Here is a 14,870-nt window from a genome sequence, read left to right as displayed (position 1 = left end):
AGTGAGAAATGTGCAAGTGTATTGTGTAAGTTTTATTTAAATGCACACAGTTAACACGAAAATAGCAAATTTGGGAAGTTACGCTAATTGACAGAAAGTTGAATACTAAAAGTCATCATTAACCACCCACTACCTGACACACGTAGACCACGTGCAGAAATTTACTCGGTAACTGCTATTTTAATGGACAACTGTTCAGCAGCGAATACTAAACGTTTCCCACTTAAATAGTTCAGAGCCTCTGAGATTTTTAAAATTCTCTATCAGAGTTAAGTACTTCAGAGCTTGTGTTTCAGATGTTCTGAATCATAAGTTCTGATATACATAACCTCTTACACTTTAATTGCCAAAAAAAAATTTTCATTCAGAGATTGAAAACATGTTCAAATGTTTCTTTATAAAATCAAATCTTTCAACAGGTAAAGCTTTAGTAAATATGTCAGCCCATTGATTTTCAGTATCAACAAACTTAATATCTATAATGCCTCTCTGAACATAATCTCTGATAAAATGGTGTTTGATTTCAATATGTTTGGCTCTAGAGTGTAGGATAGGATTTTTTGATAAATGAATGGCTGCAGTATTATCACAATATAAAGGAATATTGTGACTGCTTACCTGATAATCTTCTAACTAATATTTTAGCCAGAGTAGTTGTGTGCAACACTTAGCTGCTGAAATGTATTCTGCTTCTACTGTAGACAAAGCTATAGTAGTTTGTCTCTTACTAGCCCAGGAGATAAGGTTTTCACCAACAAATTGACAATTGCCACTTGTGGATTTTCTTTCAATTTTATCTCCAGCATAGTCAGCATCACAGAATCCATTTAGCACATAATCATTGGATTTCTTATAGAGAAGTCCAAGATTAGTTGTTCCTTTCAGATACCTAAAGATTCTCTTTACAGCAGTAAGATGAGATTCTCTATGATCTGACTGAAATCTTGCACATAAGCAAACACTGAATAAAATATCTGGCCTAGAGGCTGTCAGATAGAGTAAGGAACCAATCATACCTCTGTAGACCTTTTGATCTACTTTTCCTTCATCTTCTGACTTGCTCATGTTGATAGTTGAATGCATAGGAGTGTTCATTATTTTGCAATCATCTAGGTTGAACTTCTTCAGAAGTTCCTTGGTATATTTTGATTGATGAACATAAGTTCCTTCCTTCTTCTGATTGATTTGAATTCCCAGAAAGAACTTCAATTCTCCCATCATGCTCATTTCAAATTCATCCTGCATTATCTTAGAAAAATTCTTGCACAAGGAAGCATTAGTTGAACCAAAGATAATATCATCAACATAAATTTGAATGATTAAAATGTCTTCTTTGGTTGTTTTTCTAAAGAGTGTGCAGTCAACCTTCCCTTTCTCAAAACCCTTTTCAAGAAGGAAATTACTGAGTCTATCATACCAAGCTCTTGGAGCTTGTTTCAGACCATACAGTGATTTCTTCAATTTGAAAACATGTTCTGGGTTTGAGATATCTTCAAAACCAGGAGGTTGCTTAACATACACTTCTTCAGAAATAAAACCATTTAAGAAGGCACTTTTAACATCCATCTGATACAAGGTTATTCCATGATTAACAGCATAAGATAGAAGTAACCTGATAGCTTCAAGTCTAGCAATTGGTGCAAAGGTTTCAGTATAGTCAATCCCCTCTTGCTGACTATAACCTTGTGCAACCAATCTAGCCTTGTTTCTTACCACTTCACCTTGTTCATTCAGCTTGTTTCTGAATACCCATTTTGTTCCAATAATGTTCTTGTGTGAAGGTTTGGGCACTAGAGTCCATACATCATTCCTTTGAAATTGATTCAGCTCTTCTTGCATTGCTACAATCCAAGCATCATCTTTCAGAGCTTCATCAATCTTTGAAGGTTCCATCATTGAGATAAGACCAACTAAAGATTCCTCATTTCTCAGTTGAGATCTTGTCTTCCTTGGACTATCCTTGTTGCCTAAGATCAGTTCCTCTGGATGTGATGATTTGTATTTGAAAGTGTTTCTTGGGGGCTCATCATCTTCAGACTCATCAACAGCAGGTTCAGCAGTTGCTTCAGTTCTTTGTTGTTCAGAGTCTGTAGGAACTGTTATGTTCAGAGGTTCTTCAGAGAATGGATGTTCTGAGTAGTCTGGAATATCTGAATACTGATCCTCTGATACCTGAAATCTAGACAAACCTTCCACAAGCTCTGACACTTGGTCAGGTTCTTTGTCATCAAATTTGACATGCATAGTTTCTTCCACAGTGTGTGTTTCAGAAATATACAGTCTGTATGCTTTTGAGCGTTCAGAATATCCTATAAAGATACCCTTATAACCTCTAGCATCAAATTTCTTTAGATGGACTTTGTTGTTTAAGATGTAACAAGTACATCCAAACTGATGAAAATAAGAAATGTCAGGCTTTCTTCCTTTGAACAATTCATAAGCAGTTTTGTTCAATTTAGATCTGATATAGATTCTATTTTGAACATAACATGCTGTGTTTACAGCTTCTGCCCATAAAAATTTTGCTACATTAGTTTCATGCATCATGGTTCTGGCCATTTCTTGCAGAGTTCTATTCTTCCTTTCTACAACCCCATTTTGTTGAGGAGTTCTAGGAGAAGAGAATTCATGCAAGATGCCATATTTTTCACAAAAGTTTTCAAAAGGTTCATTTTCAAATTCTCCACCATGATCACTTCTAACTTTTAAAATCGTGTAGCCTTTTTCATTTTGAATTTGTTTGCAGAAAGCACTAAACTCATCATATGCTTCATCTTTTGTTCTTAGGAATTTTACCCAAGTCCATCTACTGTAGTCATCAACAATCACTAATCCATACTTCTTTCCATTGATAGAGGCAGTGTTAACTGGCCCAAACAGATCAATGTGAAGAAGTTCCAATGGTCTTGAGGTAGAAACAATGTTCTTAGGTTTAAAAGATGATTTTGTAATTTTTCCTTTTTGACAAGAACCACATAGTGTGTTTGAGTGATATTTGATTTTTGGTAAACCTCTGACAAGGTCAAGCTTGCTAAGCTTAGAGATTAACCTCCAGTTAGCATGGCCTAACCTCTTGTGCCAGATCCATTTTTCTTCACTCAAGGTCAAAAGACACATCACTTTTTGTTCATTCAAATCAGAAAGATTAATTTTATAAACATTGTTCTTTCTCAGACCTTTGAATATAATGGAGTTATCAGATTGTTTAGACACAGTACATGATTCCTTATTAAAGACAACTACATAACCATTGTCGCAAAATTGACTTATGCTCAATAAGTTATGTTTGAGTCCATCTACTAACCAAACATCATTAATAGATAGGGAAGAATTACCTACTGTACCTGTACCTATTATCTTTCCTTTTTGATTACCTCCAAAGCCAACAGATCCTCCTTCTTTCATAGTCAGCTTAGAAAATAGTTGTTTGTCACCAGTCATATGCCTTGAACATCCACTATCCAGATACCATGAGTGATTCATGATACTTCTTTGAGTGGCAGGCTGTATGAGAAACAACTTTAATCATTGCGGTAGAACTCTTCATCACAGTTAATGATAAAGTCATCCCAGTATTCTTCCTCTTCATTTCTCAAGTTCTGATTGTTAACTTGAGAACTTGTCAGCCATTTGTCTAGGACATAAGCCCTTCTTCCTTTGCATAGGACTTGTTTCCATACTCTAGGTAGGACATATCATTTCCTAGTTGATAAATCTGAATGATACATTATTTCAGCTTTTGGTACCCATCTTCTGGGTCCACGCTTGTTAGTCCACAAATGCTTACTATGTTGTCTAGTGTTAGAGAAAGATCTTGGTTTGGAATAATAACCTTTTTGAAACCTTTTCTTTGTTTGAAATCTGTTATTATTCCAGGATTTGGATTGTTTATGATTCCAGGGTTTGTATTTATCACCAATCCCATGTTCTGATTGATTATATCTACTGACTCTAGAATCATAAATAATCTGAGTCCTGTACTTCATCTGAGATTTGGAGTTTGAATTTTTTCTTTTAAAAGCTTCTGATCTTTTAGATTGACTAGCTTCAGGTACTGAAGTTCCTTTGGATCCAGAATTTGAAGTCTCAGATTTTGAAGCTTTCAGAACATCTGAACTAATGTTCTCAGGTTCTGAACAACTTCTATCTTCTGAACTTTTCTTTCCAGATCCTGAGGAACTTGGTTCCTCTGAGCTGTCAGCTTCTAAATCACTCAGATCATCATTCTCATTTTCAACAGTACCAAGATTCTTTCCCTCTTCACTTGGTGGAACAACATAATAAACCCAAGATTTTCCAACCTTTTTGGCAAATGTCTTCAGCTTTGAATATGTTCTACCATATTCATAGCCAAGTCCTTCTCCTCTATGTCTCAAAACATTATAAATTCTATTAGCAGCTTTGCTCTTTCCAAGGTTGAGATGCACAAACTGTTGAAGAGTTATTTCCTGCTCATCAATAGGTTTGTGACAAACAGCACAACCCTTTTCAAAGTCATTTACTCTATTCAGAGTTTCTTGATATAGACCTTGAAAATGTTCTGCTTGCTCAGTCAGAGTGTTAAGCTTTTCTTGTAAAACTTTTTGTTTACTTAACACTCTGAGATGTTTCTCAATGACCTTGTTAAGTGCAGTTATAAGTTGAGATTTAGAACAGTCAGAAAATACCTCATCTGTTACTTCTGAATCTGATTCTGATTCATCCTCTGAGTCTGCATCTGAGTCAGTTGAAGCCATCAGGGCTAGATTTGCCTCTTCTTCTTCCTCAACTTCTTCCTCAGATGATAGCTCTTCAAAAGTAGCCATCAGACTCTTTTTCAATTTGCTCTTAAATTGTTGCTTCTTTGAGCTGTATCTTTTGTTTTTGTCTTTGGCAGACATTTCTGGACAGTCAGCAATAAAGTGTCCTGGCTTCTTACAGTTGAAGCAGTTCTTCTGATCATCCTTTTTATTGACAAAATTTCTGGAGCTGTTACCTCTGAAGTTTCTTTTGTTAAATCTGTTCCATTGCTGAAACTTGGTGAATAAAGCAAACTCATCTTCACCCATTTCCTCCTCTTGACCATCTGCAGAAGATTCCTCTTCAAAGTCAAGAAGCTGAGTCTTAAGAGCTTTAGAAGGAGTCCTAGTTGACTGTAAAGCCACAGACTTGGACTTCTTCTTAGCTTCTGAATCAGCATTCAGAACCATCTCATGGCTTCTGAGATTGCTTATCAGAGCCTCAAGACTCAGAGTCTTGAGATTTTGAGCTTCTTCTATTGCAGTGACCTTAGGTCTCCAAGCAATAGGAAGACTTCTCAGAATCTTCTGAACATGGTCATAGGTGGAATAACTTCTCTTAAGAGCTTTAAGACCAGATACAAGGATTTGAAACCTTGTAAACATAGTCTCAATGTTTTCATCTTGTTGCATAGTGAATAGTTCATATTGCCTTATCAAGAGACTAGCCTTAGCCTCTTGAACCTTTTCATTACCATCATAGGTAGCACACATAGAGTCAAAGATAGATTTAGCAGTAGACTTGTCTTCTATTCTGACATAATCTTCATGTCTAATAGCACCAACAACAATGTCCTTTACTCTATGATGCTTAGTGTAGGTTTTTAAGTTAGCTGGTGTGAGTAACTTTCTATGCTCAATGGACAATCTTCCATGTTCATTTAAGTTTTCAAAAGTTACTCCCAGCTCAACCAAATCCCACAACTCATGATCAATAGCAGTAATATTGCTATACAGTCTTTCCTTCCACCACTCAAATAATGATGCATCACCATTGAATATAGGGCTTTCCTATTGCCACTATGTTCATGTGATTCATTACTTAAGTAGTCAAAACCAAAAGCATTTCTAGGACCACCACCAGCACCACTGGCATCACCAACTTCACCAGTTGTTCTAGTGCTACTATCGTCTCCTCCAGACATAGTGTTCTCACAAGATCTTTACTGTCTCACTGTTAAGTGAAAGTAACAGACCAGTGCTCTGATACCAATTGAAGGTGTGAAAACACAAGAAGGGGGGGTTGAATTGTGTTTTAGTCAAGTTTAAAACTTTTTCAAGTTATTAACTTAACTTCAACAGCAGCGGATAAATAACACAATAAAACAAGTTCAGAGAGAGAGAGAGAGATCACACAAGCAATTTATACTGGTTCCTCTCACAAAACGAGAGTAGTCCAGTCCCCTTGCACTTCCAAGGGATTTCACTATAATCACACAAGATTACAACTGCTCAAGCACACAAGCAAGAGACTTCACCACAATGCTCAAGCACACAAGCAAGAGACTTCTCAAGTACAAATGAAATGAATAATAGAATGTATACAACAGCTCTTAATCAGAACCTAGAAGAACAAATACTAAATATTTGAACTAAAAGTGCAACGACACAGTTCAGAGGTTCAGAGCTTTGTATGAGGAATTCAGAGTTTGTTCGAGCGTGTTAATAATCCTTGATAATAATTACAACTGATTCCTTTAGAATATATATATATATGACTAGAAAAGAGTCGTTGCAAAGAAGACCGTTGAAGTAGATAACCTTTTGTCTTCAAGCAGCCTGTCTTGATGCAGTTTGGTTGTATCTAAAACTGAGTAAGAGTTTCAGGTACTTTGACTACTGCAGAGAAGACTTTCCTTATTCAGCTAACACCACTGATGACCCACGTTCTCAAAAGAGGACAGACAGAAAGAGATTAGCTGTTCTGATCAGGCTTGAAAGGTCCTTTTCTTCATTGGTAGAAGAGTTGACTTGCAAAAGAGAATCTATACAAACTTCAAGAAGATCATCAGAGTTTGATGAAGCTTAGACCTTAAGAAGTTCTGAAGACTTCATCGTCTGAAGATTACAACTTCTGAGTCTCACAATCTTCTGAACGCTTACAAACTTCTGAAGTCCTTATCTTCTGATCTTTAATCAGAGCTTAATTGAATCTAAGTCCTGCACACTTAAATTAAATTTTTAGTCCTTCCAATTGTTTATTAATATTTTGTTATCATCAAAACCTTAATAGATTTAGGGGCAAACATTTTTAAATCAATTTTGTTCCAACATCAACAACTATTTTATAAATTTCATTGAATTATAAGTTGTTGTTGTTGAATGATAGAACATATAGAGATAAAGTTTATGCTAGCTGGCTCACTAATCAAAGACTTGACACTTAAGGTCTTTCATTCGGTTGTTGTCACTAAGGATGTCTTGGATTAGTGGGAGTCTCTTATTCATTATGTTCTACCTTTGATACGAATACAGATACATGCTTTGTTAAGATTTTCTGCAGAAATAAAGGTTAAGGTTCTTATTGTTATAACAGCTTCTGTATCTTTGGTGCAAATATTGAATTTGCAAACTTCAGTTTGATCTCACTAAAGTTTTTAGTTTGACCAGTTGGAAATAGGCATGATTTAGAGATCATATTGCATGAAATCCATGTCACGCATCCATATCAGATCTATGTCGTCAAGTACATTGATGTGGTGGTCGTCGGGGTTCCGTCACGTTATACGTCAGTGACGACAGTTGTGGTCATAGTTTTAAAACCCGGACCGATGATCGACCCAGTTGAAACTCTGGATCACCGGGTTACTGGTTGGACCGGTGGGTCATTGGTCGGACCGCATGACTGTTGACCCGATATTTATTTAAAAAATAATATAATTATACTAAAATATTTGATCAAATATAAAAATTCATAGGCTTAACTACACATTTGGTCCCTTACGTTTATTTTAGGTTTCAATTTGGTCCCTTACGTTTAAAAAGTATCAATTTGGTCCCTTACGTTTATTTTAAGTTTCAAGTTAGTCCTTTCCGTTAGTTTTGTCACTAACACCGTTTGAACAGTACACGTGTCAGCGTGTCCAAGTGCCACGTGTCAGTCCACGTATGCATATTGACTGCCACATGTGACAAAATTGACGGAAAGGACCAACTTGAAACCTAAAATAAACGTAAGGGACCAAATTGATACTTTTTAAACGTAAGGGACCAAATTGAAACCTAAAATAAACGTAAGGGACCAAATGTGTAGTTAAGCCAAATTCATATGCTCAAAAACTTCTCATTCCATCATTATTTATATTTTGACTAACATATATATTGCATCATACTTTCTAATATATATATATAGGGAGGGATCAAATTACACCGGTGTAACATTTGAGTAATGTTACACCGCCTCAATAACGCTTCAACGAATACAAATTTTACAAAATCCACCGTTGGATTGAAAGTTTATATCATTTAGATCATCCATGTTCAATTTTACAAAAATCTAAAATCGTTTGATATGTTATTGAGACCGATCAAAATTAACGCTTTATGTGTTTTTATTGAATACCGTTAAGCTTGATCAATCTCAATAACATATCAAATGATTTTAAATTTTTATAGAATTGAACATGAATGATCTATATGATATAAACTTTTAATTCAACGGTGGATTTTGTAAAATGGGTGTGGTTATGGTGCATAAACCCAAACTTATGCACCATGCATAAACTTGCTTCCTACACCCACCATATTTGCTTCCTACACCAAAAGTCAACCAAAGGTCAGCCCAAGCCCAAAATTAGGCAATCCATTACTCGCGCGCCGCCCATATACTACCCCATTACTTGCGCCCCCCCTTTTGCTTAGCGCACCCCCCATTTTTTTTCCTTTTTCTCCTAGATTTCTTGTGAACCCCCTAATTTTTTTCCTCCCCTAGATTTCTAGCGCGCCCCCAATTTTTTTCCCTCCTCCAAACTTCTAGCGCACCCCCCCAAATTTCTATCGCGCCCCCCGTTTCCAATTAAATAATAACTTTTGTTCCTTTGAAGTATATATTATAAAAATCCATTTTTAATTAATTTTCGTCATACACCCCCTCGAAGCCCAACATAATAACGAATGATTCATGTATATATAAAGCATACTTGTCAAACATACAATTTAATTTTAAGTTTTATCAATCATAATCACAATATAAATAAAATTTCATACATTAATTATATATATATATATATCGATTTTTCTTTACAATAAAAAAATGATCGAATCCAATATCTCATGCATACTATCCAAATTTTTTTCAACTAAACTAATCTTAATTGCTTTATATGATTTTTTGCTTTATGTAGCATGGTTTAGTAAAATGGTTATGTGATGTTTTACTTAATAACAATGGTTTCAATGTATAACATCTTGACACTAATGCCCATATGAAACCATTTAACTAAAATAATGGTTTCAGTGTATAACGCTATGAAACAATTTAACTAGACTAATGGTTTCAGTGTATAACATCTCGAAACCAAATAACAAGACTAATGGTTTCAGTGTATAACGCTATGAAACCATTTAACTAGAATAATGGTTTCAGTGTATAACAGTATGAAACCATTTAACTAGACAAATGGTTTTAGTGTATAACATCTTGAAACCAATTAAAAGGACTAATGGTTTCAATGTATAACATCTTGGCACTAATGCTCATATAAAACCATTTAACTATAATAATGGTTTCAGTGTATAACAGTATCAAACCATTTAACTAGACAAATGATTTCAGTGTATAACATCTTGAAACCAATTAACAAGACTAATGATTTCAGTGTATAACATCTTGACACTAATGCTCATATAAAACCATTTAACTATAATAATGGTTTCGGTGTATAACGCCATGAAAACATTTAACTAGACTAATGGTTTCAGTGTATAACGGTATGAAACCATTTTTGTTGTGGAATGGTTTCAAAGAGTTGTTCTCCAAAAACATATTTAACCCTTAATAAAAATTGTGAAATAAATTTAAATTTTTAAGACGATATAAAACCGAAGAGAGTGAGGTATCCCCAACCGTTCCAAATAATTCAAAATACCCTAAATAAAATTTTGGGAAAATTTTATTAATATCTTATATTTATAAAAGCATATTTACCTCATTTAATTAACTAAAAATAGATTAATGTCTCAGAAAAATACCAAACTGGTCCCAAAATTCTCAGAAAATTATTTACTATTTTTATGTAAAAATAATAAAAAAATTTGGAGTCTCCTTGGCACCGCACGCGCCCCCACGCGCCGCCAGTGAGAGTGGGCGTGGACGCGCGTCACTGTTCATCATCTTCCTCACCCATTTTATGCAGAAACGGGTCACGACGACCCGGTTCGTCGACTCGGTTCGTTCTCCCTCAATAATCAACGAAACTCAACGTTCTTTATACCGTTTTGATCGTCGTTCGATTTTATGAATGTTTCTGGTATTAATTTTCGAAATCGGTGATCGAATCGCATGTAAAATGTGGCCGAAATTGAGAAAGCAAAAATATAAAGTTCTTTAGTTATGATTATTACATGTGTAAAATCATCTGATGGCTGTGAATGACTTATGCACCATACATAAGAAAAGACTTATGCATATTAACTATTGCCTCCTATATATATATATATATATATGGAAAATGCTAAACAGTGCCCCCGGGGCACTGGTTAAGCATCTTAAAATAGAAATTCTATCTCGAAATGCGTGCATTCAATACCTCAAAAGTATAAAAAGTTGTCTTTTCAATATAAATTTTATTTTTTATTTCCTTTTTAGGTATGCTTAACAAGTGCCCCGGGGGCACTATTTAGCATGACCCTATATATATATATATATATATATATATATATATATATATATATATATATATATATATATATATAGTTTTAAATTAACTATTTTTCAAAATGAAATATATAATAAGTATGAAAAAACTTAACAATGTCTTTTTTATTAATTAATAGGTATTCGTAAAAAAAAAAAACTTAACAATGTCTTTTTTTATTAATTAATAGGTATTCGTAAAAAAATGTTAACATAAGTCTCATCACTATGATGGTGATTTTTTATGTTCCCTAAATGATAGTAATTATATATTAATTAGATGTAACATAAGAATAATAACTCAATTGGCCAAGTGGTAAGTGTTTCTTTGTTTTATCAAAAGGTCTTGTGTTCAATACCTGCTGGCCAGATTTTGAGTTTTTTGAAATAATTATTCATGCTTAAACCGTTCGGTCCGGTTCAATCTAGGTTTATCCGGTTCGTGGTTCAACCATAGACCGGGCCGGTTTACTCCGGTTTTTAGCGGGCCAAATGCAAAACCGGTCCTGCACCTGGACGGCTGGACTAGACCGTGTACACTACCGGTTCCCGGCCGGACCGGTCCGGTTCAGTTTTTAAAACATTGGCCGCGGTGGTCCCATTATTGGTGTATGAGATGGACCAAATTGTAAGGTTGAAATCTAAAAATAAATAGCATTCGGATGCGCGCCTAAGAAATAATGATATAATTATAACGATATGTAGCCTAAGTGGGAAGAACCATACAAGCCGCCAAACTTTCCTTAGTGTTTCAGATTACTGCTGAGAGCCTAGAATCAACGGTTTGTTCATATTCTTCTATCCAGGTATTCCTAATACTGATTTTTGATAAATCAACATGTTGTAGATTCTGATATACATGTTCATATGTTTATTTGGCTTCCGCACTAAAGTAAGATTATGAATTTAATCTTTATTATTGAACATATTTTATGATTAATATTAGGTGAATTCTAAGGTGAGGGTTCTCTTAAGTCCCTCATCGGTGTACCACTCAAATTGACCCTTAGATTAAGAAAGTCTACGTGATTTTTTTTTGTCATTACCACACTAGATCATATTATTTCCCTCTCCTTTAGCAGAACACGGCAACACGCTCTGTAACTTTTTTTCTCCCATTCTTCTTTCACTTCCTCTTCTCCATCACAACAACAACCACCACTATCCCCATACCAAACAGAAATGAAATGAACAGAGAAACACACAAATTGTTGCACTTTCCACTAAACAACTATTAGATTGGTCCATATAAAAAAATCTGGAAGGGGTTAGAAAATGAACGATTACATGGAGAAGAAAAAATTGTGCTTTTGTTTATTTGTTAACTTATTAAATGAAAATCAAAAGTTCAATTAAATGATTTAATTATATAACCTACTTCAACATAGTGAAATTAAGAAAATAGTAAAATAGGAAAATGGTGGTATTCTTTCAGCAGGGGATGGATTGGATAAAGGAAAGAGGGAGGAGGAGGGCACTTGAACCAGGGAAGGAGAAGAGAGAAGAAAGAAAAAAGGATCCAGTGTGATGTGGTGCATAATAGTTTATTTAATCTAATGGTTGTTAAACATGGTTCACGGTGAGGGACTTACTTGATACCTCACCCTAGAAGCAACCTTAATATTAAGTTAAATTTCATTGGTCAGAACTTGGAAACTGCTCATTAAATATATTTTATGCATCAGTAAATTGGTAATAACTCCTCGTCTTGATGAACTTTAGAAGTCACGTGTAATCTGCTTAAAATAGAAATAAAAAAAATAAAAAAACATGATCAAATAAAGATTCAACTTAGGTTTTGTTTCTAAATTAACTAATATATTCTTTTTTGACAGCATAATATTTTAATTTATGTAGGGTGGAAAAAGTAAAATGCAGCCAACTAAACCATGTTGTAATTCTTTTTGTATTTCATTTCTTTGAATGTTTCTCCCCCCTCCTCTCTCTTTTAACAATGCCTCTCTCTTTCTCAAATTCTGAAACCTAAAAACCATCAAATTTTCATTCAATTTCAAAACCCTATTTCATCAAATCCTTAATCTTCAACCTCAATCAAGATTAACAAAAAATGGGTGCGTACAGAGCCGACGATGACTACGATTACCTATTCAAGGTTGTTCTGATCGGAGACTCTGGCGTCGGTAAATCTAATCTTTTATCACGATTCACAAAAAATGAATTCAGTTTGGAATCAAAATCCACCATTGGCGTTGAATTCGCTACACGTAGCATCCATGTTGATGACAAGATTGTAAAGGCACAAATTTGGGATACCGCAGGACAAGAAAGGTTACATTTTTCTTTCTTTCTTTCTTGGGTTTGATCTTATTTCTTGTTGATTTCTTTTTCTGGTTTCTGAATTTTTGTTTTTTATTTGTGCTTTTTGTGGACCTAATGTTAGTGGGGTTTGGTTAGATTTTAATGGGGCATGGTTTTTTTTATTAAAAAAGTGATATTTGATTTGGCTGCATGCATTTGAATTTTTTATTTTCTGTTGTTGTGAGGTTCTGGTTTTTTATCTGGATAATTAGGGCACTTGAAAATTAAGCATTGTGTTATTCTTTGTTTAAAAAAAAATGTAAATATAGGATTATGCCTTGGACTTTGTTGTATGATGGAGAATATCATCCACATTTGTATGGGACAATGTTGCTATATATACTATTTATTCATTATTTTTGTCATAGTTGATACATGTATTGAAAGTTGTACAATTGATGACTTCTTCTGTAAATTGGTGAATGGATTGAAGGCTTTCTGTTGCCGGGGTTTTAACTTTCGAGCCATGGTTTGGGGGGGAGGGAATACATCATACTCATCATAGAACAGTTGAGTGAGGGGTCGGAATAGGCCAGATCGTAGACCCCTGTTAGGCGGTTATAGGGGTGGAAATAGGCTACGTCGTAGGCCCCCTTTCGGATGGCCCGATTTATTCCCACCCCTATGATGGAGGTTTAGGGTACCTTTTCCTTGTGTGATATCATTGGTCCTTAGAGAAAACTGGCACCAATTTGATCCCTATGTCTTAAAAGTGACATCAATTTGGTCCTCCAAAAAAGTTGACATTAGTTAGTTCCGCAATCAAATCTACCCCTTCAGTCTTGCAAAGTTGATATTAATTCAGTCCACCAATCATACAAATGATACCAATTTTATCCATCAATCTCTGTACAAAGGATAATTTTGTTGATACTTTCAATGGTTGAGGGACTAACTTGGTCTCAGTTTTGCGGGGCTGTATTATTTTGGAAGACTAACTTGTTAATTTTTATTCCCACAGATATCGTGCAATCACGAGTGCATATTATCGGGGAGCTGTTGGTGCATTGCTTGTGTACGATGTTACAAGACATGTAACTTTCGAAAATGTGGAGAGATGGTTAAAGGAACTTCGTGATCACACAGATGCCAACATTGTAATTATGCTTGTCGGGAACAAGGCTGATCTGCGTCACCTGCGTGCCGTATCCACTGACGACGCTAAGGCATTTGCTGAAAGAGAAAACACGTTTTTTATGGAAACATCTGCCCTCGAGTCATTGAATGTTGACAATTCTTTCACAGAAGTGCTTACTCAAATATATCGAGTTGTTAGTAGGAAGACTCTTGAGATTGGAGATGACCCTGCTGCTTTGCCTAAAGGACAGACAATCAATGTTGGCAGAGATGATGTCTCAGCTGTTAAAAAGGTTGGATGCTGCTCAGCTTAATTTGACAGATAATAGAAAGGATCGTCTTCGAAACACATGGTATATCTATCTGTGCATGATTCAACCAATCCTCAGCATTTTGAGGTCCATGTGAAATGTTTTAATACCTAAGGTTTTCTTTTCTTTCTTTTTTTTCTGTATTTTCTTTCCTCATGTTTTATCTTTATTATTGTCACTTTTTTTTTTACCCAGTGCTGGTTGGTCGTAGGGATTATATCATTTTACCCTTAGATATACGAAATTACTGTTTGTATTGAATTGAAATTTCAACTATTCATTTTATTAGGTTGATTGATGATTGATAGTAGACTATCATAGTAAACTATATCTGCCTTAAACTATATCATAGTAAATTCTATCTCGTTGCAAGCTAAAAAAACTTTCATATGTAATGTAATGTAATGCCTCCATTAATAATATAGTACTCAGCACAGCACACAATAATAGCATTGCAAGCAACATCACAGCACACAATAAAAGCATTGCAAACAATATCACAGCACACACAAGAATAGGATAGCAAGCAAT

The 14,870-nt window shown here is 34.9% G+C and overlaps 1 protein-coding gene across 1 annotated transcript; it reads left to right on the top strand.

Moving 5' to 3' along the window:
- Nucleotides 1-12,501: 12,501 nt before the first annotated feature.
- Nucleotides 12,502-14,774, top strand: LOC123909713 (ras-related protein RABA1f). The gene is made up of 2 exons (XM_045960593.1): nt 12,502-12,921; nt 13,913-14,774. Exons 1-2 carry the CDS (start codon nt 12,701-12,703, stop codon nt 14,340-14,342), a joined length of 651 nt encoding a protein of 216 aa, XP_045816549.1. The 5' UTR covers nt 12,502-12,700; the 3' UTR covers nt 14,343-14,774.
- The last annotated feature ends 96 nt before the right edge of the window (nt 14,775-14,870 follow it).

Source organism: Trifolium pratense, linkage group LG2 (assembly GCF_020283565.1).
Source record: "Trifolium pratense cultivar HEN17-A07 linkage group LG2, ARS_RC_1.1, whole genome shotgun sequence".
Taxonomy (NCBI): domain Eukaryota; kingdom Viridiplantae; phylum Streptophyta; class Magnoliopsida; order Fabales; family Fabaceae; genus Trifolium; species Trifolium pratense.
This window is presented reverse-complemented; position numbering and strand designations above follow the sequence as displayed.